The 23336-nt window shown below is 40.4% G+C and overlaps 1 protein-coding gene across 1 annotated transcript in view; it reads left to right on the top strand.

Annotated features, from left to right (window-relative positions):
- The window catches only part of LOC109426214 (serine/threonine-protein kinase/endoribonuclease IRE1), a 28105-nt gene extending 9087 nt beyond the window's left edge, over positions 1-19018 (top strand). Inside the window, exons 2-4 of the mRNA XM_019701662.3 lie at positions 6796-7351; positions 9243-9456; positions 15792-19018. Of these exons, the coding sequence (XP_019557207.3) occupies positions 6796-7351; positions 9243-9456; positions 15792-18174 (3153 nt within the window). The 3' untranslated portion in view covers positions 18175-19018. The remainder of the gene's footprint in view (positions 1-6795; positions 7352-9242; positions 9457-15791) is intronic.
- Positions 19019-23336: the final 4318 nt, after the last annotated feature.

Below are 23336 nucleotides of genomic sequence, written 5' to 3'. Positions count from 1 at the left end.
ATGTATGTTTGTAACGCATTACGTGTAACGTGTAACGCACTATGTGTTACGTGTACAATATCATAAACAACTAGCAGACCACACGAAAATTTATAAAAATATGTCAAATAATATGGATTGTTTATTAAAACTTAGATCTAAACATTAATGGAACGAATTGACCTCGGCTTTTTTTCTGCACCGGTGTTTCAGCGTGGTCAATATGGAGTGAAAACTGAAGGCACCCAAAGTGGTACTTCAACTTTGACCATATCTGTGGCCAAAACCGCTTAATGAACACATTTTAAATTTGAACCACAACATTTCCTATATTTAGGGTAGTGGAGGTATTTTGGACCGGGCAGGTATTTTGGCCCACCTAGGGAGTTTTATGATATTTATCACATAATCTCTACTAAATCTTGGTAATTTTTTATTGGAACACGAAAAGTATTCAATTATTTTATGACCTTTATTTTGGATGTCAGTTAAATATGCTGTTCAGTATCAAAAATAGAGAAAATGTTTTCACTTCCAATGAAACGCACGGAAAAGCACCAAAAACAAAGAAGGTGACAAATTTGTAGTCGGCTTCGAAGAGGTATTAAATTTTACAAATAAATTTTTATTTCATGTGAATGTAGTTAGGGCCTTGTAAGAACTCAAAATAAACTGTTCTTAACCTCGGTGGAGCGATAATATTCACTAAAATGGTGGTTTGAGGTATGGCCAAAATATGTTCAACATAATCAGATGTGGACATATTTTGGACCACCTGTCAGATCCATCTCTCCAGTTCCTTCTTAAGGGACAAAATATCATGCCAATCATGCCAATGTAATGTACTCTAAAAACATATAAATAGAATAAGTTGGGACCCCCCGTGATATGGGTTGTTATACGTTTATTTTACAATGAGATTGTTGTGGGTTCGATTTGTTCTAACAACTTTTCGCCAAGTTAAAAATTTCGATTCGGTTTGTGTCCTAACAACTTGTCGACAAGTTGAAATTTTCAGGTGTTTAGTCATCCAGTGTAGAAAAGTTGTCCTTCTCGGCAATCAGTTGATGACTGCGACAATGTGTTATCTAATGTATGTTTGTCAAATTACGTATCATTCAAATTACTTTATTTTTGATGGCCTTTCCACTCATTAAAATATGTGTGGAACGCCTTTATACTTAGCAAAATCACTAGACTTCCACACTTCCTATTAAGCGTTACGTAATTTATACATGGTGACTGACGTCATGCAATAATTAATAAATACACGTTTCGCGTCACATTTTTTTATAAAACATCATACTACAATGCGTAAAAACTGGCAATTGCAACAAAATTTCATCTTTTTTACCGTTACGTAATTTTTAAACGTTCCCTGCCTCAAAAAATGAATAGAAAAGATGTAAACTTCCGTAGTTTTAATTATTTTTAAATTTTTGCTGAGGTGGCTTTCATTTTATGAATCAATTGAAGTTTAATTTGGTGGGCCAAAATATGTGCACTTGGTGGTCCAAAATAAAATCAGGTGGTCCAAAATAGAAGCCCGAGATCCTTCAGGAGTTTTGATATTTCTTGTATTTACTACACCAATTTTGAGTTCTGTTTGGCCTTTTTCGACAGAAAACTTGTTGCTCTACGTAATGCCTACTAAAATTATCCATATTTTGAAGTGGGAACCTTCTTTTTTCGCTGAATTGTTCATCCACTTCCTAAAGAGGTCCAAAATACCTCCCTTACCCTACTGAGGCTGCAGTGAATTTTTTATGAAGCTACTTAAATTTTTCATTAAAATACGGATTTTTGAAAAAGTTATGTCCAAAAATGGATTATTTCATATAAGTTGTTATAACTCAAAATATATAATTTCTATCAATTTGAAATTTTGTCCATACATTATCAATATATTGATGATGAAGTGGTAAAATTTTCAGCCAAAAATATTGATAATTGTCAAAGTTGCAGCATATTGAACATGACGGATTTTGGAAGAGAAATTCTGCTCGGCTTTTTTTTTGCAACTGAGTGTAGATAGCTGTGTAGTGTCGGTAGCGATTGTCTCAATTGGCTAAAAATAACACTACGGACCGCCTGATCCAGTGGTAAGAGTCCACTAAACAAGTGACCCCTAATTCATGGTGTTATGCGGCGTTATGCCTACCGTGCCAAGGAATGAATAACCTAACCACAAACGGAGCCTGTGGAGAATTAGCGCGTCCTCCACAGTATTACGCCCTTACTGCGCTAACCGGAGCAATGGTGCAGTAGACCTTGCGCGTCTCCGAGATAATCAGTTGCCCTTCTTAAATCTCAAATTTGAGGCTAAATAAGGGTGGGATTGTTCAAATGTTGTAAATTAGCTTACATTACTACCAGTGGAGCGGACCTGGTGTGATGGTTAGAACACTTGACTATCACGCCGAGGACCTGGGATCGAATCCCACTCCCGACAAACTCGCAAAATGTGAGTTCTTCCTTCGGAAGGGAAGTGAAGCGTGGGTCCCGAGATGAACTAGCCAAGGGCTAAAAATCTCGTTAATACAGATAAAAAAAAAATACATTACTACCTGTTATATACGGGAATTTAAGCCTTTAAACATAAGCTAACATAAGTCGTTCTTCAGGGACTGGAATAATAAGACCTTTTGAGTCCATAGTCTATAACATACTCATTTATTAGGTCACATATGTACAATCTCTTAATCTTCATTTGCACTTTTCTCTGAGAGCCCAATCCATAGGCATCGTTCTATCAACCTAAAGAAAGGGGTTGCTAACGGTTACATATAACACTATCTATATGGATTCGCTTATGCGTTTTCGCCATTGGCGTTTTTCGATTGACACCGATTTGGTTTGTCGTTGATGTTTCCTTTTTGTGCTGTGATTGTGAAGAGTGTAATCCTGTCTAGTTTGGATAGGGGCTACGGATAGGAAACCTCAGATCAATTTTCAGCGTAAAAAGCGTGCGTAGCCCAAGTGGCTCTACTTCAAAAAGTTCATTTTCGTAGGGTAACTTCTGTTCTAGTTTACCTTGTGAACCCAGTTTTGCTTCTTTCATTATAAATGAAGTGTCGTGCCTCGAGCATGCTATATCTTAGTATGTTTCAACCTTTCCTTATGGATTACTTCAAGCAAGCTCTTGTATTCAGCATTTTTTCGCTGATATTTGGCAGTATTGCTACGATGGTTACATCATCTGAAATAGCTCAAACATTGATTGGAGATGCTTCAGTTTGATGGATTACTTAGGTACATAATACTGTTCATGGATAACTTAACATAGAATTGCACCTAACCCAAATCTGCATTAGCAGAATTTGTCATGAGTTGACTGAATGGCATGTGTCAGATGAGGAGTCTCCATTTGACCTTCTTTGCACTTTTGAGTGTTCCTTCGCAAAATTAGCGTATTCAGGCGTCCCTGCTCAATGAACTAGGGAACCTGTACTAATTGGCTGGGACCACATTTTGTAGATAACTCGCTTCCATTGCTACTCCAAGAGAGTTTCATTGTAGTTTTGTACCTACAACGCCCTCCATTGTGGTACCTATACCATAACTATTGCTTTGAAAGAAGCTAGTCCTCTGCGGTCTGTGCGGACCGCAAGAGGTATTCCTGAATGGAACTCTGATCTGTTCAAGTTCAAAATAAATTTTCAGCGAAAATCTGGTTTGAAAAAACTCCCGCACAAAGAGGAGAGTGAAAATATTTTTTCACTCACTCTCCAAGCTGCGAGAATTTCGTTTGCCCTTCGTCGGCCGATCTTGTTGTCTTTTCTTGACTCCTATGACGCTGACGATCATTGGTTTTATGCAGTAAATTTTCTCCTCCCTCTGTGTGGTTGGCGTGGTAGTGTGGATAGAGTGCGCGTCTCGCGGATGTTTTTAGTTGTGTTCTAGGTTCGAATCCCGTCGCAGGCACAATTTTTGTTAATTTGCTTTGAAAAGATTTTCGTGAGAATTTGGTGAGTAAAAATTTATCAGAATGAAAAGAAATTATCGGCAGGTTGAAGCGATTTTCAGTTATCATTATTCACCACTCCTGAAAGAAGTGCTGCAGGGGAAAAGTGGTTCTCAAGAAAAATCATGAAAATAAGCTCTCCCGCCGCAGTGAGAATAGCATATTTCGCATCGCTGAAACGAAAATTACGAACCCTGATAGTTACGGACGCTCGTCTTCAAATCTCCAGGAGCAAATGGTGTTTTGTCCTATTTTTCTCTTGAGGGTTTTGAGTATTTCAAACATGTTTTGAACTCTTGTAGTTTTCTATGGGATATTTTCATGGGGTGAAATTACTCCATAGTTTTATCCCGAAAGGGTGCGTGCGTTGTATAAAGAAGGAATGAGTTCCTGGTTACCTCGTTCTTTCTGAAATGCTTGAAACGCATTGTCGATGATCACATCTGTGATGTTCGTCTGGTTGACATGGCTATTCATGTGAACTCACATGCCTCCCAATTTGGGATGTCTACAGTGACTTTTTTACACAAAGTTGTATACGTTTTCAAGAAAGTACTAGCTCAAACGTAACACCGCTATTTATCATGGTTTCCCATAGCGGAAATTATCATGGCTACAGGTCGCAAGCCCTGGCAAAGTGTGGAACGTTTTGATGGCTGTGATCCCTGATCATCATGTAATCAAAACCCCAGAGATACTCAAGTGACCATACTGTTGGGTTGTGGGGGTTGCGTGTGTGGGGTGCATATATTGACAAGCATTGCTATGGATCGTTAGGGCTGAGTAGGAGCGGGGAATGGTTCTACGATTGCTTAATTGCGATTATACCTACTGGTATAGTCGTGGTTCAACAGTGGTGGCGCCGCTTTTCGCTTGTGTACGGCCTAGGTGGTTTGTTTAGGCGGTGCGGGTAGGTCTGTATGTACTTCGTACGGGCAGTGCGTACGGCTTCAGCATGGTGGTTACTTGGGTAGTGTAGGATAATTGGGTTTGGGACTGAGGGGGTCGTCATTGATTCGGCCGATACCATTGAGTGCTCATTGTTGGCGGTTGTGTTGGTGGCGATTTCTTCAGCTTTATAATCTCATTTATACCACGCACAAGCTTTGGGAAGAGGGACTGCTTTGTAATGCAAGAGAGGGATTTAAACTCTACGTTACGGGTTGGGTGAGGTCATGCAGATAGAAACAACCCAGGTGACCGTGCGGCTCGGGTCGTGATGGATGCATGAGTGCAATGTGTGTGGGGTGCGCTACCCTGTGGGTGCAGTTGAGTTCGGATTGGAGTGGAAAGAGACCCTTCTCTACCCTAGATCGGTTTCGGTTGTACGGGCGGGGTAGTGTTTGTCTTATTTGTGACGTGTTGTGCGTGATTTGCGGCCCGAGCTGCGTGGTTACTTGGGAAGTATTGTGCTCTGCAATCTAGATTTTGGTTTTAAGGTGAAGCTATGGCTGGGCTGTGCCTCGAATTTGTGGGGCGCAGGTCGGGAAAGCTGGTGGCGGTTTGTGCTGGAGGGTTTGCTCGATTGGTTATTCACTGGTGGTGGCCAGTCGATCGACTGTTCGCGCAGCCTGTCATTTGGTTCTTGGGGTTTGTGCTCTCGAGGTTCGGGGCGGTGCTTCATTGTATCTTCGCTTTAATACTAATATTCCTTGTTTGTTTAACTGACTATTATGTACAGGCGCTTAACTCATTCTATTTCATAGATTGCCAGATTTAAGGGTAATGGTTCAATAGGGTGTTAGCAATCAGAGTGGATTAGAACGAGTTGGCGCCTACAATACACCAACACTAACACACATACACCAATACTTACACGCACACATGCACCTACAACTAGCTGTAAAAGACCAGTGGGCGGGACAATGGTGCCTACCCAACAGTTGTAGTTGGGGTGTTTGGCTTAGCTACATGACTTGGTCCGGCAAGCCCATAAACATCAATTAGTAGACGTATTGCCTAGTGAAAAGACAACGCAGATGGGCGAAAGCCAGGGGATGCGTTGATAATAGCAGAATAGCAGAATAGCAGAACAATATTATTCCGATATTATTGTCTATCCGGTTGGAATCAAGACAGCCATTTAACCAAAAGTTGTAATTTTCTTGGTCCACAAGTGTCGCAACTGTTTCGCATCTAGTGCGCTGTGTTGCTGACAACAACGGGATGGATGTGAACTACTTTTGACATGATTCAAAAACGTCGCGACGTCCGGTTTGGTGGCGGCCCGTCAATATCCGTCGGGCTTTATCTTCGGCTACACAGTGCACCAAAGATTTTCGCGCTCCAGGAAAATCTGTACAGCGAACTTTCAGTTGGCCCAGTTGTCTCTTCCGGTTAGACAGGGTAAAACGTTTTATTCCTGGAAGGTTTGAAGTGACTATACTTACCTGCCGCACTTGAGGATCCGGCTGTGGTGAACCTATTGGAGTAAGTAATAACAACGACTAGCTCGTACCAAGGTTGGAACAGAAGTGAATATTTATTTGACATAAATCTTAACTAGCATAATCATAGGTTACTTCGATTGGTTTTACAACAGCCTCAGCTTAGTGTTCTATGAACACTTCCACAGTTATAGCTTCCTCTGCCAATGACCACCTTTCATGCGTATATTGTGTGGCAGCACGTGGCAGGCACGAAGATATTTTATGCCCAAACAAAAAGTTCTACTAAGCTGGGCAGATGGGATTTTGCCACAAAAAAAGGATTGAAAATATTGTATACTTCCACTTATTTTTTCTGGCAGAGGAAGAAGATGAAGAAAGGGAAGAATAGCATGAATTGCACGAGAAACGCTTAATACGGTAGGTGTATTAATCTATTTCTTTTTTCTCTTAACACTTTTCCAGGATTGCACTGCCGTTGCAAAAGATGAGGAAACGTTGCTGGTATTTTCCACCCTAGGGGGTGGGTTGACCGCAATCGACCCCATGACGGGTGAAGTTCGATGGTCCATCGAGGACGAACCAGCCATCCGGGTGCCTTCGTTGTCCGGGATGAACACCCACTACCTGCCGGACCCTCGCGATGGCAGCCTGTACACCTACCGGAATCCCGAAGGAGGCCTGAAGAAGCTCCCCTACACCATTCCGCAGTTGGTCGCAAGTGCTCCGTGCCGGTCCAGCGATGGGATCCTCTATTCGGGCAAGAAAAGCGACGACTGGTTCCTGATCGATCCGAAAACGGGTCGCCGCGAAAAGGTGCTGGGTTTCGGGACTCCTTTGGATTTGGAAAAAGCCGAATCGATCGGATGGGCCACCTCGCGGTCTGTGTATCTGGGAAGAACGCAGTACACCGTCATGATGTACGACAGCATGGCACCGGACCGGAACTCGAAGCCGTGGAATGTCACGTTTTTCGATTACACGTCTCATACGATGGCTCCGGAACTGACGAAGGAGTACGGTAAGTGTTTTCCCATTGGCAACACCCAGCTAGGGAACATGTGGTAGATAGGAATTTTTGGGTTGCTGTACGTGTGTGGAAGTCGATTTCTTGCTTCTTCTAGAAAGTAGATTTGATAAGGTGCGTTCGTACATTACCTACGCCTTATCCATGGAAACGGCGGGGGTTGTAAATCATCTCCGTTCGGCGTGTTTTCGGATTGTTTCTGGAGAATGACCACAAATTGCGTCACACATAAATTGGCTATCACGCCATCATTATGTCTTACTTTTTGTATGAGAGCTGTGATGTTTTTGTATGGATCGCCACACCTTAATGAACCCCTTTCCCAAGCGTTACGCAATGTATGGAATAGACACTCCTCTACAAGAAATGTAGTCGTTAATCATTTTTCTACGTCACCATTATGATATAGTAATTGAAATATCTCGTTGATTTGAACATAAAAATGCGTTTCTGATAGACTCGTTATCTTTCAAAAAGAAAACTGACTCAGGTTAAATTTGACGTTCTGAAGTTTGAGGATGGACAGTTAGTTCCTGGTTTCATTCATTGATTATCTCTACAGTTTTAATTGCTCTCTTCAATCCCAGAGTAGCAGGTACTCAATGTAAATATAAGGTACTCAATGCTACATTTTTAGGAAATACTAAAATAAGGTTAATTTCTCCCTGAAACGATATCAATCAATTTATTCAATTTAGTAATACTCAAAATTAGTCATTGACAAATGCTTTTATAAGTAAAACTAATGAAAAAGCATTACTTCAGTTTGCTTTATTGATGAAACACTTATCTCTCATAAACTTGTCGAAAAAGATAAAGTCTTTCGCGTCGAACCCATAGAAGCCAGTTTCTATCTTGCAAGAAATAGAACGCCCGTGCAATCAAACATGTGGTACATTTCTCACGATTAAACTTTTACACATAGGGTGGGGCGGGGCAAGATGGGTCGCATAAGGATGGATCACCATAACTTCGTAAATACAAATCGGATTGGTTTGCATTCGTCCGCTACTCTTTAATACACTAGTTAGCTATGCTAAAAGTCGATAAAAAGTTCATTAAATACAAAATAAGATGTTAAACAAGCAGTTTTAAAAATTGATCGATTTTGTGCCGTGAAAAAAGTGCGGGGCAAGATGGGTCACCTTTTAAGTAATTAACATTTTCTCAACTAAAAACGTCAAAATATAAGATTTGTTCCACATTCAAATATGCTCCATATCCATACTGAGTAAACAAGAGCTACTAGTAAACATTTTATAAATTTATTTGGAATATAAAAAACTTTACGATTTGAGTGGTCCTGAGGAGACTTGAAAATCGATGTTTTTACTAAAAAAATATCATAATTTTATGTTATAATTTTGAGCGTTTATTCCGCTTGATTGAAGTCATTTATGAGATAGTCTTGTAATAAAAAATAAATAACTTTTGAATGCTCCAAAAATACGTTCAAAATTGAAGGTGACCCATCTTGCCCCGCGGCCGTTTATATGGAGAATATATGGAATGTATCGCATAAGAAAAATGGCAAAAAAACATTTTATTTTGTATTTCCAATGAGAGTGAATAATTTTTCAATCAATGCCCCAAACTTTTGTATATTCATGCTGGTCATCTAACAAAATTATTAACATAATCAAAACATGAGTAATGCGCCCGAAAATGGCACTGACCCATCTTGCCCCGCGACCCATCTTGCCCCGCCCCACCCTACTATCGATTCTGACGACCGTCTGCTCTTTACAAAGTGTTGGAAGATCCGCAGAAGAAAGTGAAAAACACTCGTTCCACTCGGTTCCATTGATATCTATTTCTTTTCTGTTGACCCTTCCATCGTATTTACTTAATCACGTGTTTATCATTTTTCTTCTAATATCCGCAGAATTCCTCCATCTGACCAGCAGTTCGTCCGGTATGACGGTTACCATCGAGCGGAAGAAGGGCACCTCGCTGTGGCAGAAGGACCTCTCCAGTCCGGTGGTGGCGGTTTTCCTGCTGGGGTCCGAGGGTCTCCTCAGCGTACCGTTCCAGACGGTTTCCGACGAGGCGCTGCGCGAAATCAACGAGGACGGCCACATCAACAACGTTAACCTGTTGTAAGTATTTGGGTGGGGTCGGTTTTTGATTGATGCGTTTTCATCGTCCGCATATTGATTCTTACTAACTACTACATTGTATTGAATGCAGAATCATATGAATGAAGCACTCGATTACAGGTCCATCCGGCTTATCTTTAGCCTTGTTTCTCTGCAGGCTATACAACCGATGAATCTAAATCAAGTCTTTGGACATATCTATCAAACTTCTATTTTTTTCAAGTATGTAGAACGCAAATTTGGAACGTCTCTGGAAGATCCCTGTACACTGAAAAAATAAATCACATGTCCAATGGAAAATTGCCATTAGTTTGGCTATATAACTGTTATTGGATTTTCCGATGAAAATTTCTTCGGAAATATCATATGAAATCAATACGGTCTATGGAAAACATTAGGAAATCACATAGATTCTATTGGAAACTCACATAACTTCGCAAAATCTATGTGATATTCCCATAAAATTCAATGGACGCGCGTATGAAAACAGTTCATGTGAAAATCAGATGAAAACAATGTGAAAACTTTTTTCAGTGTAGAAATTTCAGTAGAAATTTAAAAGAGTATTGAGGAGTTCCCAGTGTCAGATCACGGGTACTGGACGGAAGATGGCCCGCTCTGCCCACTGAGCTCAAAGGTTTTAACTTCAACGATGTTTAGTTTATTCGATCACTTCTTTACAAAGACTGATAGCTCTTCGAGCAAATTCATTACATTTATACCCTACCCATCAATCAGCGCGAGCCTCGCTCGCATTGATCGGTGCCCTGATCGAAGCTCAGATACGAACATGTCTCAGCATGTTCTTCGCGTCCTCGTCCATCCTTTGTTTGCATGATGCTGGAATCTGGTCTCGCTGTTATCGGCATCGATGTGGAGTGACTGAAAATATATTACCGGCAGAAGCTGGAAACTTCGCTTCGGGAGCAAACACCCAGAATTCCCAAAACTTCTGATGAAATCTTGCATTCGGAAAATAATCAAACTTGTACCCAAATGCAAAGAATTTCGTTTACATCTTTCTTCCATTTTCCCAAAAGTTGCTTCTAGCGAGGCTTTGGAAATCCGCGGGCGTTAAGTATACTAATGGAATTAAAAGCTCAGCACTTTACGCGCTGTCTGTCTTAGATCCAGAAGATGACTTCAAAGAGCTAGCTTTGAGGCGATTAGATAGGAACGCAGCATGATTTCGACGAGGCCAGGCTGCTTTCGAATGGGAGATTGCATTGGTCTTGCTACAAAGAGCTATGTCAAGAATCAGACGCCAACGCTCCCAAGCTGCTTCCCAGATATTCGGAAAATTCTAAAGCTGATGTGGATGCCAAAACCAGTCAAGCCGCACAGGAGATCTAGCATCCGGTCGACCGGTGCACTGGACACGCTTTGTCATAGAGAAGATCATCCTCCAGGAGTTTGTCCTGGAGAAGATCATCCTGAACAGGCTGGTGAATTTCATGGAAAGCGAGAGCGAAATGTCTAATAGGCAGTCCAGGTTACGAAAAGGGAAGTTGACAGTGGATGAAATCCAAACAGTCGTTGAGAATGCTGAGAAATATTCAAACAAGAAGAGAAAAGGTAATCAGTACTGTGCCGTGGTAGCTTTTGACGTGAAATACGTGTTAATAGCGCCAGCTGGAAGGCCATTGCAAGATTTTGAAGAGTTAACTTTCGAATCCTGGTCTACGATATAAAGCAGGATCAGAGGTCGGATAGAGTCACTAGAGGAGTCGAGATCGTCGTATTCACGGGTGATCTCCGCGTCTTTAGACAATCTGTGAGACCCTGGAAAAGGTAGAGATGTTGACGGCAGAGACGATCGGTATCATCGAGGTATGGATGAGTGAAGTCAAGCTGCAGTTGGCTTACCACGCTTACCATCAGATGATAAGACAAAGGTACTGGTGGCCAGCAACTGTAAAGATGTTCAGTGGGCCGATATCACTACTGTTAACGGACACGTTATTTCGTCATTGTGTGCGCTGAAACACCTACGAGTAATGGTAGACGATCGGTTAAACTTCAACAGCCACGTCGACTATGCATGTAAGAAGGCAGCAAAAGTTGTTAATGCGGTTTCCAGGATTATGGCGACCATCGGATGAGCGAGTAGTATTGTCGTCGCGGTTGAAACCCGAAGTTTCCCCACACCCGACAATCGAATTTTCTCAAAATCCGTTCGTGAAAGCTAACGTCGGACGTAGTGCGCTGGACAGCGGACCTGGCCCTCTATCCAGCGCACTGTGCCCGACGTACGTCCGACACACGGTTTAGGAGAAACATCGATTTTCGCGCGTCAAAAATTCCGATTTTCAACTGCACGAACAATAGCAAAAGGCGTACTATTCGATATTGCGAGATGGAATTTCAGTCTGGGCGGTAGCGTTGAAGGTGAAGTGAAATCGAACTATGCTAACGAACACGTTCTGACGCAACAGCTCACTAGTTGCATGGTATTGGTTTCGACATAAACGATGAATGGATTAGAACCACAGACAAACAGACGTCTCACTCTACTCACTTACCATCGTTTCACTTTTGAACGGATTATTCTAATATTCCGTAGTTCGCAAATCGCTCGCTCATGGCGCTCGCATCGTTTTTGCTCCTGCTTGACGTTTGCTCACTACCGCCATCTACTCAGTAGATTTGCGTACCACAGCATAATTAGCATTGGGCGACTATGTTTGCGTGACGATGATTTTTATCGCATTTTCTTCCAAGTGACACGTCTGTTTGTCTGTGTTAGAACGTTACCTGAAGAATATCGTCCATGATGGTTAATGGAGGCACCGGTAGAAGTAGTAGGTACCACAACTGATACAGAACTAAACAGAATGTTTATCAACAATACAAGCAGGGTTGTTACAACTACGCGGATTTCGCGAATTTCGCGGATTTCGCGATTTTCGCGGAATTGGCGCGGATTTATCCATAGAATTTGGCCCTCGCGCGGATTTGACGCGGAAACGGTTTTGACTGATTTGCACAGTGTAGTTGAACTATTTTATTGTTCAAAAAACTTCCATTGCTGGTTCCATTGCCTTTAGATCTTTGGCAATTCTTTTCAATAATACCGGTCGTACTTGGTTGTCTGAAGTTGCATTCTGGAGAACATGTGTCTGACGAATGGAGGGCTGAATAAAATTGAATTTTGACAGCTTGTCAAACCACCTTTGATTAGTAATCAGTCACAATTTCAGCTTAGTTCAGCATTCCGTTCGCCAGATATATTTTTAGAAGTTGCAGAGTGTGGGCTTCGTGGGCGTCCGGTTAACGGCGTCAGTCGTTTAGACGTAAATAGGCATTAGTTAAAAAATTATTGAAGTTATCTTGTAAGAATTCCTCCAGATTATCCTTAAAATTATGCTCATTTCAAAATTTCTTCTAATATTTAGTATAGAGCACTTTCTTAAAAAAAATCAGATATCTTTCAAGAACTCGTTCCATTCCGGTTCGTTTTCTGGTTTTCTCAACACTATTCTTTAATATATTTCTATGGATTTTTCCAGATCCTTCTAAAATTTCTCCAGGATTTCTAGAAAATTACTCTAGAACGCAGTAGCCTTTGGCATGTTTTTTTTGCGATTTTGTCTGACGGGTTCGTACAGATATATCTCCCAGAAAGCCTTGTGGATGTATAATCAAGATGAGTCGCGTTGATTAACGAATTAAAAGTTCGGTTTTTGCTCAGCACTCATTTATTCCATTCCAGTTGAAAGTGCCTTTTTCAATAGAGTAAAATAGAAAAAAAAACGTAAATTTAACATTCTCGCGGATTTGGCGCGAATTCATTTCCACAATCGCGCGGATTTGGCGCGGATTTCAATTTTGCTCGCGCGGATTTGGCGCGGATTTTTTTCCGCCTTTCTTGTAACAACCCTGTACAAGTCAAGAACCCTTTTGAACCCAAACAACCCTTTCGAACGAAAGCTTCCGAAACATGGTTGAAAAGCAGACAGGTCAAACACTCAAATTTTTTCGGACATAATAACAGCAAGGAGTTCGTGCATAAGCAGTTTGAAAATTATCTGCAGCGCCTGGGTATTCGTCATCAAACTTCGGCGGATTATTGCTCCAGTGCAAAACGGCTTGGCGGCACGAGGCAATCGAACGATCGTTGAAGAAGTAAGATGTAGGTATGCTGTTCGAAACGAGTCTTCTCAAAACGTTCTGTGCTGAAGCGGCAGTCACAGGTGTATATTCGTTAAATCGATGGCCAATCAAAGAACATCGCAGATAATCCCTGAAGAAGCTTGTAGTAAGATGAAGCCAAAGCTAGCTCATGTACGTATTTTCGGATCACACACATCCCGAAACAAAAACGAAGAAAGTGGGATGCAACGTCGTCGAATATATACTTGCTCACTGGTTATGATGGAAACACGAAAGCCTATCGTCTTTGAGAAAGCTGATTAAGTCCCGTGACTTTCCTTAGTGAACAAGCGAAGACGGTAACACAAGTCAAGCCAATACCGGTGAGCAAACAGAAGACTGGATTGGAATGACGTAGTTTCGTATGAACCTGATTCCATTCAAATTACCGATGGTGTTTTGCCTCCCGCGGAAACTTTCAATGCAGAAATGATAGTGATGAGAAATATGCTGCTGAAGTTGAAGCGGTTCCCGTTCCGTCATCTAGTGAGCATCAAATTCCGTCTTCATGCGAGCCATCAATAATGTTGAGATGAAGTTGATGGGAGCGATATCTTTCGGACAAGTTGCGGGATTTTTTTTCTTTCCAGAAGAAGTTGGTAAAACAGAAGAACCACCTGAAGTTTTCTGGAGATCGGAAGGCATGACAAAAGAAATACGCCGGGCTCAGTCAGGCTTAGTTACCAGAGGCAACCCATCTGGCGATGTTGATCCTCGTACTTCAATAGAAGCTCTAAAAGGTCCCAAAGATAAAAGGAAGCAATGGATGATGAATTCTGCTCTCTGGTCGATAGAAAAGCCTTTGGATGCAAAAGACTGTTCCATTCAAATGTGTTCAAGTCTACGCTGTTCGTACCATCGAAGGTTGACCCATACTAAGGATGAATAATGTAAGCGCAACAATATCAGTTTCTTTCTGATCAACGTAGATCACGTCATCATTGCCACGCGAACCGAAAAAGCATTCAAACGGATCTTCGAAGTGCTGCAGAAAAACTTGAAGAACCTGGGCGATATCAAGTATTTATTGGGGATCGGAATCACATGCAAGTCCGGAAGATGTGCCAATAACAGCGCATCCTAAAGTTTTGTTAGACCCTGCGTACCTACAACAGAAGTAGGAGGAGGAGGAGGATTACCAACTACCAATCATTTATCTATACCTAAGGTTAATAGGAGGTCTGCTTTACGTAGCCGTGAATTCGCGTCCAAATGTATCAGCCAGTGTGTCATCATGGCACAGAAGTCTGCCAGCCCTACCCAACGAAACTGGCAAAAATCATGCAAAAAGGATGCTTCGGTATCTCAAAAACAGCAGTAACCTTCGGTTACATCTTGAATGGAAAATCTGATCTGGATGGATGCAGTTGGTGATAAAGTACATAAACAGTTTTGGAAACGGATTCCATGTCCTGTCCAGTAGGCAATTAGGCATCAAATCAAGGGATTCTTGTAACATTGAATTGTGACTACCACAAATTGTATGTCTCCGTTGCGAAGCTGACGACCTTACGGATATTCCTGGTCGTCGGTGTTCAACGAGAATTTTCATCAATGGTGTTCCGGCATGGTTAACTTAAGAGAAACGATATAGGTACATGACAGTTCCGGACGGCATCAAAGCGATGTCAGGAGTTTAATGTATGTAATGGTTTCGGCGAGGCTGAACATTTGTTTTACTTGGGTTGATTCCAAGTCCAGTCTGTGTATTAATACTGGGTGGCCCTCAAGCGAATCGCACTCTACCTAAGAGTAACGATGGACCATTGCCTTACTTTTACCCGAGACGATTTGGCTACCGATACTGAAGACCGGTCAGTGAGTTGTTTTGTGTTGCAGTTACATATTGGTAACTCCAGGGTTTTTTTTGCGATACTTTTACGACAGTGACCTAGGGATTTCTAGAGAAATGCTTCTAGAAAGTAGAAATATTTAATAGATGCTTCTAAGTCAAAGCTTCATATTGTTTAGGAAAGACACAGAATTCACATGACGATAATCAATTTTGCATAAAGATGTTTTGCATGATTTCGTTTCATGGGCATAAGAAAAGTCAAGAAAATTTCCTTAAAAAAAGATCCCAAACCTGCTGAATTTTCGCTCCATCGATATCGGACGTTGTCTACGAAACACCAAATACCTATTTTTCGAAATAATACCCATATTTTTTTCTCTCTTTCCAGTCCCAGCGTGTACGTGGGAGAGGCATCGAACAACATCTACGCCATTCCGTCGATGGTGGACAAGAACACGGCCACGCTGCCATCGGAACCGAGAGTTAATCTTCTGGGTGGTCCCAAGAGGGGCAGCAGCGAACCGGACGAATCCCCTGGACACGATTTGATAGCCACGGACACGGCTCGAATGCAGAACGATAACATCATCATTCTGGGTCACTATCAACCGCCGAAGACGGACGACAGTCTCAAGTTGGACATTTCGCCGAGTTCGTCACCGGAGCGATTCTACAAGGATGGTCAACTGTCGACGGTGCTGCTGGAGTTCAACGGGTTGCCGAAGAATGGTGGAAAGACAAAAACGATTGGCGTTCAGACGGATGATGCTAACGGCACAAAGGCGGACGGGACGATTCCGCAGGGGAATGACACCAGCTTCAGGGCGTTGACAGGGCGGCTGTATCTGGATGTGAAGGTTTGGCTGGAAGCTCAGCCGAACAAGCTACCGACGTTGATGTTTGTGGCACTGTTCGGGATTGTGGTGTTCGGGTTCTGGTATTTCCACATGCAGATGAAAGCCTTGAAGGAGCAGAGTCAGAACGGGTCGCAGACCAACTCCAACCGAAGCAGTGGGGGTAATTACGTAGAACGGATCGATTTCGGCGATGGGGAAATACGCGTCGGGAAAATCAATTTCAACACCCAGGATGTGCTGGGAAAGGGTTGCGAGGGAACGTTTGTATTTAGAGGGACGTTCGAGAAGAGGGAGGTAGCAGTGAAGAGAATTTTGCCAGGTTGCTTCACTTTGGCAGACAGGGAGGTGGCATTGCTACGGGAAAGCGATACCCATGAGAATGTGGTGAGGTATTTCTGTACCGAGCAGGACAGTCAGTTCCGGTATATTGCGGTGGAACTTTGTGCGGCCACTCTGCAGGACTACGTGGACCCGAAATCGGGCGAGACTTTCCAGAAGCAGATATCGGTGCTGGAAGTGCTCCAGCAGGCTACAAGTGGGCTGATGCATCTGCATTCGTTAAATATTGTCCATCGAGATATTAAACCGCAGAATATTCTGTTGTCCCTTCCGGATAACAAGCAAAGAGTGCGAGCGATGATTTCGGACTTTGGGTTGTGCAAGAAACTAAACTACGGAAAGGCGAGCTTCTCGCGAAGATCCGGAGTTACTGGGACTGACGGCTGGATTGCACCGGAAATGCAACGTGGCCATCGCACTACAACCTCTGTGGATATTTTCTCCCTGGGTTGTGTGTTCCATTATGTCATTTCCAAAGGTTACCATCCCTTTGGAGACAATCTGAAGCGCCAAGCAAACATCATTTCCGGGGAGTATGATCTCCGGACACTCTACAGGGAGGAAGTTCCTAAGAACATGTCTGTGTTGGCAGAAGAACTGATTTGTGATATGATTACTGCCGATCAAAATAAGCGGCCACCAGCGTTAGCCGTACGCAACCATCCCCTGTTCTGGAGTAACGAAAGGATACTCTCATTCCTGCAGGATGTTAGTGACAGGGTTGAGAAGTCCGATGTCCTGACTGATCCGTTGCGAACGTTGGAACGCAACGCCCGGAGTGTCGTTTTGGAAGACTGGAGCTTGCATTTGGATCAGGAAATCACAAATGATCTGCGCAAGTACCGCGGCTACCAAGGCTACAGTGTTCGAGACCTTTTGCGAGCTTTGCGGAATAAAAAACATCATTACCACGAACTAACGCCGGATGTGCAGGAAGCTCTCGGAACCATCCCTCACCAGTTCACCCAATATTGGATCAATCGGTTTCCGCATCTCCTATCGCACGCCTACCACGCTCTAGCTGACTGCTCCCATGAGCCCATATTCCACGCCTACTACAACGATGAGGTCAAGTACCGCTTCAGTAAGCCAGCCTACTTCGACGAAGAGGGCAACGATAACTACGAACTGATCCGCTACTACGAAGGAGCCCAGAAGGTGAAAGCCAGCCAGAGCCCCAAGCGGAAGCAGGTTACCATCCAAGATCCGGACTCGGCGCCGTCAACCCCGCTGAAAAACAACCGCCGTGGAACGTACAACTTCAGCAAATATTCCTTGGTTGATACCAACTTCATCACCCGGGAGCAAATGATGAGAAAAAGCATGGCCACAATCGCCATCAACTCGGCTGCCACACAGGCAGCAGCCGAGGAGGAAACCGTCGTTGGTGATAAAGATGGCCAGGAAAACGCTGATGATAAGGATGATTTTATCACCGTGCATCATCATCACCACAACCACAATAACAATCGAAAAAAGTTCAACAACAATAATAATAATAGTCACATTCGAAGAAGGGAAAACGCCAAGGTAACGTGGAATTTGCAACCGAATCCGGTGCAAAAAAGTCAGTAATGCACATTGAATTTTCTTTTGAGGATGGTACAGAATCAAGTTTGCTTACGCCTACAATGCCATTACATTAGAGTTGTGTTTCTCAACGCTTGGTTTATCCGCTCATTTGCCGGGAATTGTCATTCATTCCGTGTTAAATTGACAAATCCGTTCAAAACATGTCGATTTGGTGTGGAGTGATATGTACTTTGGTAGTTTTTTTGTGTTGTTTATTTTTCTATTTCTATTATACTTATCAAAACAGAGGTTTATTTTCTAGATATTTTCTCCACTAGTGTAACTTTTCCTGAAACAATTTTCCAATATATGCCAACACACACACATTACCCCAGTAGAATACTTCAAAATAGACCTAAAATGTTACATCGTGTGGAACAATCGAGTGTCTGTTGAGATCTCATATGAAAACAAACACACAGATTTTGATACGGTAGGCTTACACTTATAAAATTATCAAAAAACTTTATGAAGAGATCCATAGAATCGTAGATACAAACAAAAAACCATATAAATCAACTAAAATCGTGTGTTAAACGAAACAAACATAATGAAATCTATTGCACCGCATTGTGGGGCATGTTGCACACGTGTTGAAACATTGTAATTGTCTGTGATACCTTAGCTAGCCGAACTTGGACTTGCTTCATCCTTTGGGAGTGAAAATCTGTAAATCAAAGGATATACAACATTTTTATCTAGTGCAAATGCAAATCAAGTTGGTTAGTTACTTTACTTTTCAAGAAAACTAGTTTTTAAATAGTGAACAAATAAGTAGCCATTTATCGGGCATGAAAATTGTACTAGTGCATTATTTAGATGGTCAATAAAAATTACTTTTAACTAATTTCTCACGAGTTTATTATTGTTCGTAGTTGAAGACTTGTTCTTGTAGTGTATCAAACAATTGTTCGTACAGTTATAAAACTTTTAGAAAAGCTTACAATACTCTATAACTCAAAGAACATTGGATGAAATATTTTCAAACTCTTTTGAGGAAACACTAACACATTAACATTTAAAACGCGATCTTGTAAGTGCTAATTTGTTCACTACAAAAATATAAAAAAATCTGTTTATGTAGTTGACGATGTTTAAAAATTTAACATATTTACACATACAGGGGATGGCCAAAATGTTTGGGATAGGCAACTTTTTTTTCTCTCACAAAAAAGTTCAACAAGCTATAACTTTTCATAGAGCGCATCAAATAATCTCAAATTTTGACTGTTTGTCAACCTATTATGTATGCATCATTGGTACAAATTTGGGCTTGATTGATTAATTTTTCGCAAAGTTAGAACCGTTCGGGTAAAACACTATTTTTCAGACAACTCATTTTTGAGGTGTCATATCTCGGAAACCAGTGAACCGAATTGAATGAAATTTTGAACGTACTCTAACAATATGTAAATGCTTCACAAACTATTAAAATATAGGTACCGTAAAACGGGGTATCTTTGATAATGCGGGTAATTTTGATAGTGCGGCAGCGGCAGACATTGTATAATTTATCTTATAACTGTGATTTCTTCAACCAGTTAAGAAAAAGGCAAACGTAAATCTATTCTTTACATATGAAAGTTCATCTTGGACGTATTTTCGTTAAAATCTAGTTTATATACAACTTTTTGGACAAAAAATAAAAATTATTAATATTTTTGTCATTTATCAACCCCTTAAAACAATCTGCTATACGACTTCGTTACAACTATTTTTTCAATGAATGGACTCTTATTCTCGATAGATTCATCATAGTGGATTCCAAATCTGGCCTTAAATCTCTTAACGAAGTGTGTTTTTACGAAATGGAAGCAATTTTGTAAATTCGGATGTAAATCTCCACTCCATACATTGATAAACGCCTAAAAGTATGCAATGCCCTTGTAATTTCATGCAGATAAATATGTGTTGTTCAAAATTTGTAAATAAAATATTGAAAAACTACTCAAAAAAAGAGAACTAACCATGAATAGCATGTAATCATATGTTGATGTACAGTCAAGCATTTATTTTTACAAAGATAATGATTTTTGATAGCTAAATTTATTGTGTTTTGCACTCAATACTGCACAAACTCATTTTTATATGTAGAATTTAGTAAAAAATCAATGTTTTGATATAAAAAATCTATCTGATATATTCCACAAGCCTTCTCTAATCATATATTTACTCCTAAGAGTTCAATCTGTGATTATTTTTTGAGATTTTATGTGTTTTTAGGGCATTATCAAAGTTACCCCAAAATGAGAATCTGATTTCTGGTTATATGAAAAACTAAAAGTTACCCAAAATATTTCAGATTATCGAATCTTTTAATTGCAATTGATAACTGATACCCCAGTACTTGTTTTAAAAATATAAAACTCGGGGAAATACTGTTACATGTAAAAATATTGAGAAAATTGCTGAAAAACTATCAAAGCTACCCCATTTTACGGTACTTTTTCAACGTTGAAAAAATTTTCATGGATTGACACTTTTTGGATTTTTCTCGAAAAAATGTATTTTTTTTACATCAATGTCAATAAATTTTAGTGTTGATATCCAAAGATTTTCCACTTCTGTTCTGAAGTTATCTTCAATCAGATATATTAGAGCCTATTTAGATTGAAGGAAGAACACTTTTAGAATTTTTTGTATGGTATTGTAAATTTGACTTATTTTCCTCTATATGGGTAAAAATTTCAATCCGGTATAACTTAATTTGCCGTGAGAAAATATTACATTTTATAACGTCGTATTAAGTATCAATATATTGTTGACAAACGCCAAAAAAATCATTCAATTCGGTTCACTGGTTTCCGAGATATGACAGTTCAAAAATTAGTTGTCTAAATAATAGTTTTTTACCCGAACAGTTCTAACTTCGCGAAAAATTAATCAATCAAGCCCAAATTTGTACCAATGATGCACATATAATAGGTTGACAAACAGTCAAAATTTGAGATTTTTTGATGCACTCTGTGAAAAGTTACAGCATGTTGATTTTTTTTTGTGGGAGAAAAAAAGTTGCCTATCCCAAACATTTTGGCCATCCCCTGTATAATCTGCCAAACGTTTTCCACTGATAAAAATGCATTAATTGAACAAAAAATACAAAGGACTTACTCTGCATATGTGGTTTAGTAGGTCCTGTACAAAAATATTACTTTAAGAAAGTTGAAAACACTTGGCACTTTTATTGATCAAAATATGATAAATTTCCAGAAGTATTTTGAACACATACAGATTTTTCATATTTTTTTTTGTAGTGAATATAAAACTTTGAACAAAGCTGCATATGAAAGCCTTAGATATAAGCTGCAACACAACAAAAAAAAAAAAAAGAAAAAGTTTCATAAAGTACATACTGAGGTAGGGGAACTTGCGTATTTTCGGCGGAGTTGTTCTCTTCGTCATGGTTTTTTTTTAAACCTTTTGAACTTAGATTTGGCCTCAAATCCTTCCCAACCAAGCTGAGTTATATCGTCAAAGTTCAGGCAATTTGGTCCACAAAAACCCTCATGACGAAGAGAGCAAACCTGCCGATAATACCCTTCGTCACCCTATCATGTTTTAAAAATTTGTTCAAATATCTTACAAGTTTTACTAAAACTTCTATGATTTTTAGAAAACTTATTCGATCTCGCTCATAAATTTACCAATTAAGCTTTATTATATTGTTCATGATTGTTCAAAATTTCAGCGTTTTCGATCGACGTATAAAAAAGTTATGAACATTTCAATGGAAAATATTTTGATTAAAAAATTACTGTACGGACGATTATTGTTTGATACACTGTATTTGTTGACTGAGTTTCTCTCATCAGAGAAGCACAAGGTTTCCTCCACTGTTTGAGATCGACCAGACCAATGATATCAATATCACCCATCCATACACACATTTATTTGTTCAACATCACATTTAAGTAAAGTAACCAGACGTCCCGGATTGTGCGGGACAGTCCCGGATTCAAGCTAGTCGTCCCGCACTGCAAAGTGTCCCGGAAATGTCCCGGATTTCAACAATCGGTTAAAACGTCGTTTTCTTGACAAACATGTTAAATTGTTTTTGTTCTTCTGAAAATAAATCTTTTGGCAAATTTAAATAGCAAAAACAAAGTTTAACCAGGCTTACAATTGTTTTAGAATTTTGAGGATTTTAATCTGACATTGTATGTATAAAGTAAAGACAGAGTTGTTGGGAGAAGGATGAAGGTAAAATTTGGTTTTCATAAGCACTTCACACTAAAGTGCACTAATTGAGAGCTGACTGAACATTTTTGAATCTCTGCAAGTGAATTTAAAAGTGTCTCACCAGAACTTTTGTTCATATTTTTTTTCAAAAATTTCAGAATTTCCAGTAACAATCCACAGGGCTTTCTTATAGAAATGTCTATTAGAACCCGTCAGATAAACTCCTAAGAGAAACATGCCTACATGGCTACTTGGTTCGTGGAAGGTTACATCCAAGATTCCCGGGGGCTTTCGGAAATGATCGAAGGATTTCTATAGAAGTATATGGTGGATCACTCTGTAAACTCCACCGGTGGTAGATTTTTTTAGCTTCAAATGGAAAGAATTCCAGGAAACAAATATCTTTTTTTAGAAACGTATATTCTTATAAAGTTTGATAAAGATACACTTCATTTGTGATAAAAATATTGGAGAATTGTTTCAGAATACTTTCCAAGAAATGTTTTGGAAAATGTTCTCCAGTACTTTGCATTTGAATACAACTAAAAAATTCCCATAGTTTTGTCAAAAACTCATTTCTGAATTTTCTCCAGCTATCTCTTCAATGTTTTGGCAGAAGTTTTCCACGAAAAAAATCAGACATTTAGAAAAAAAACTTGAGCTAGTTTTCCAAATTCCATAATTTTCATGTTGAGATCTAATACTTTGTTCCCTGAGTGTCGTGAAAAAGTTTCCTGATCGTCAACCAAATTCCCCGTGAAATTCCCTGACTTTCTCTGATTTTCCAAGCCCAGAAATAAATTCCCTAACAGTCCCTGGCTTTCCAGGTAATCGACATCCTGGTTTAGTAAAACTGTGTCCCGCATCAGAGCAAAATATATCTGGTCACTTTACATTTAAGACAAGACATAATCAACAATAGTACGCCACAATACTCGGTTTGTGGCTGCCGCTCTCCATCCTCGGTCGCGCCCAATGTTCGCCAG

This window comes from Aedes albopictus, chromosome 3 (assembly GCF_035046485.1).
Source record: "Aedes albopictus strain Foshan chromosome 3, AalbF5, whole genome shotgun sequence".
In the NCBI taxonomy this organism is placed as follows: domain Eukaryota; kingdom Metazoa; phylum Arthropoda; class Insecta; order Diptera; family Culicidae; genus Aedes; species Aedes albopictus.
This window is presented reverse-complemented; position numbering and strand designations above follow the sequence as displayed.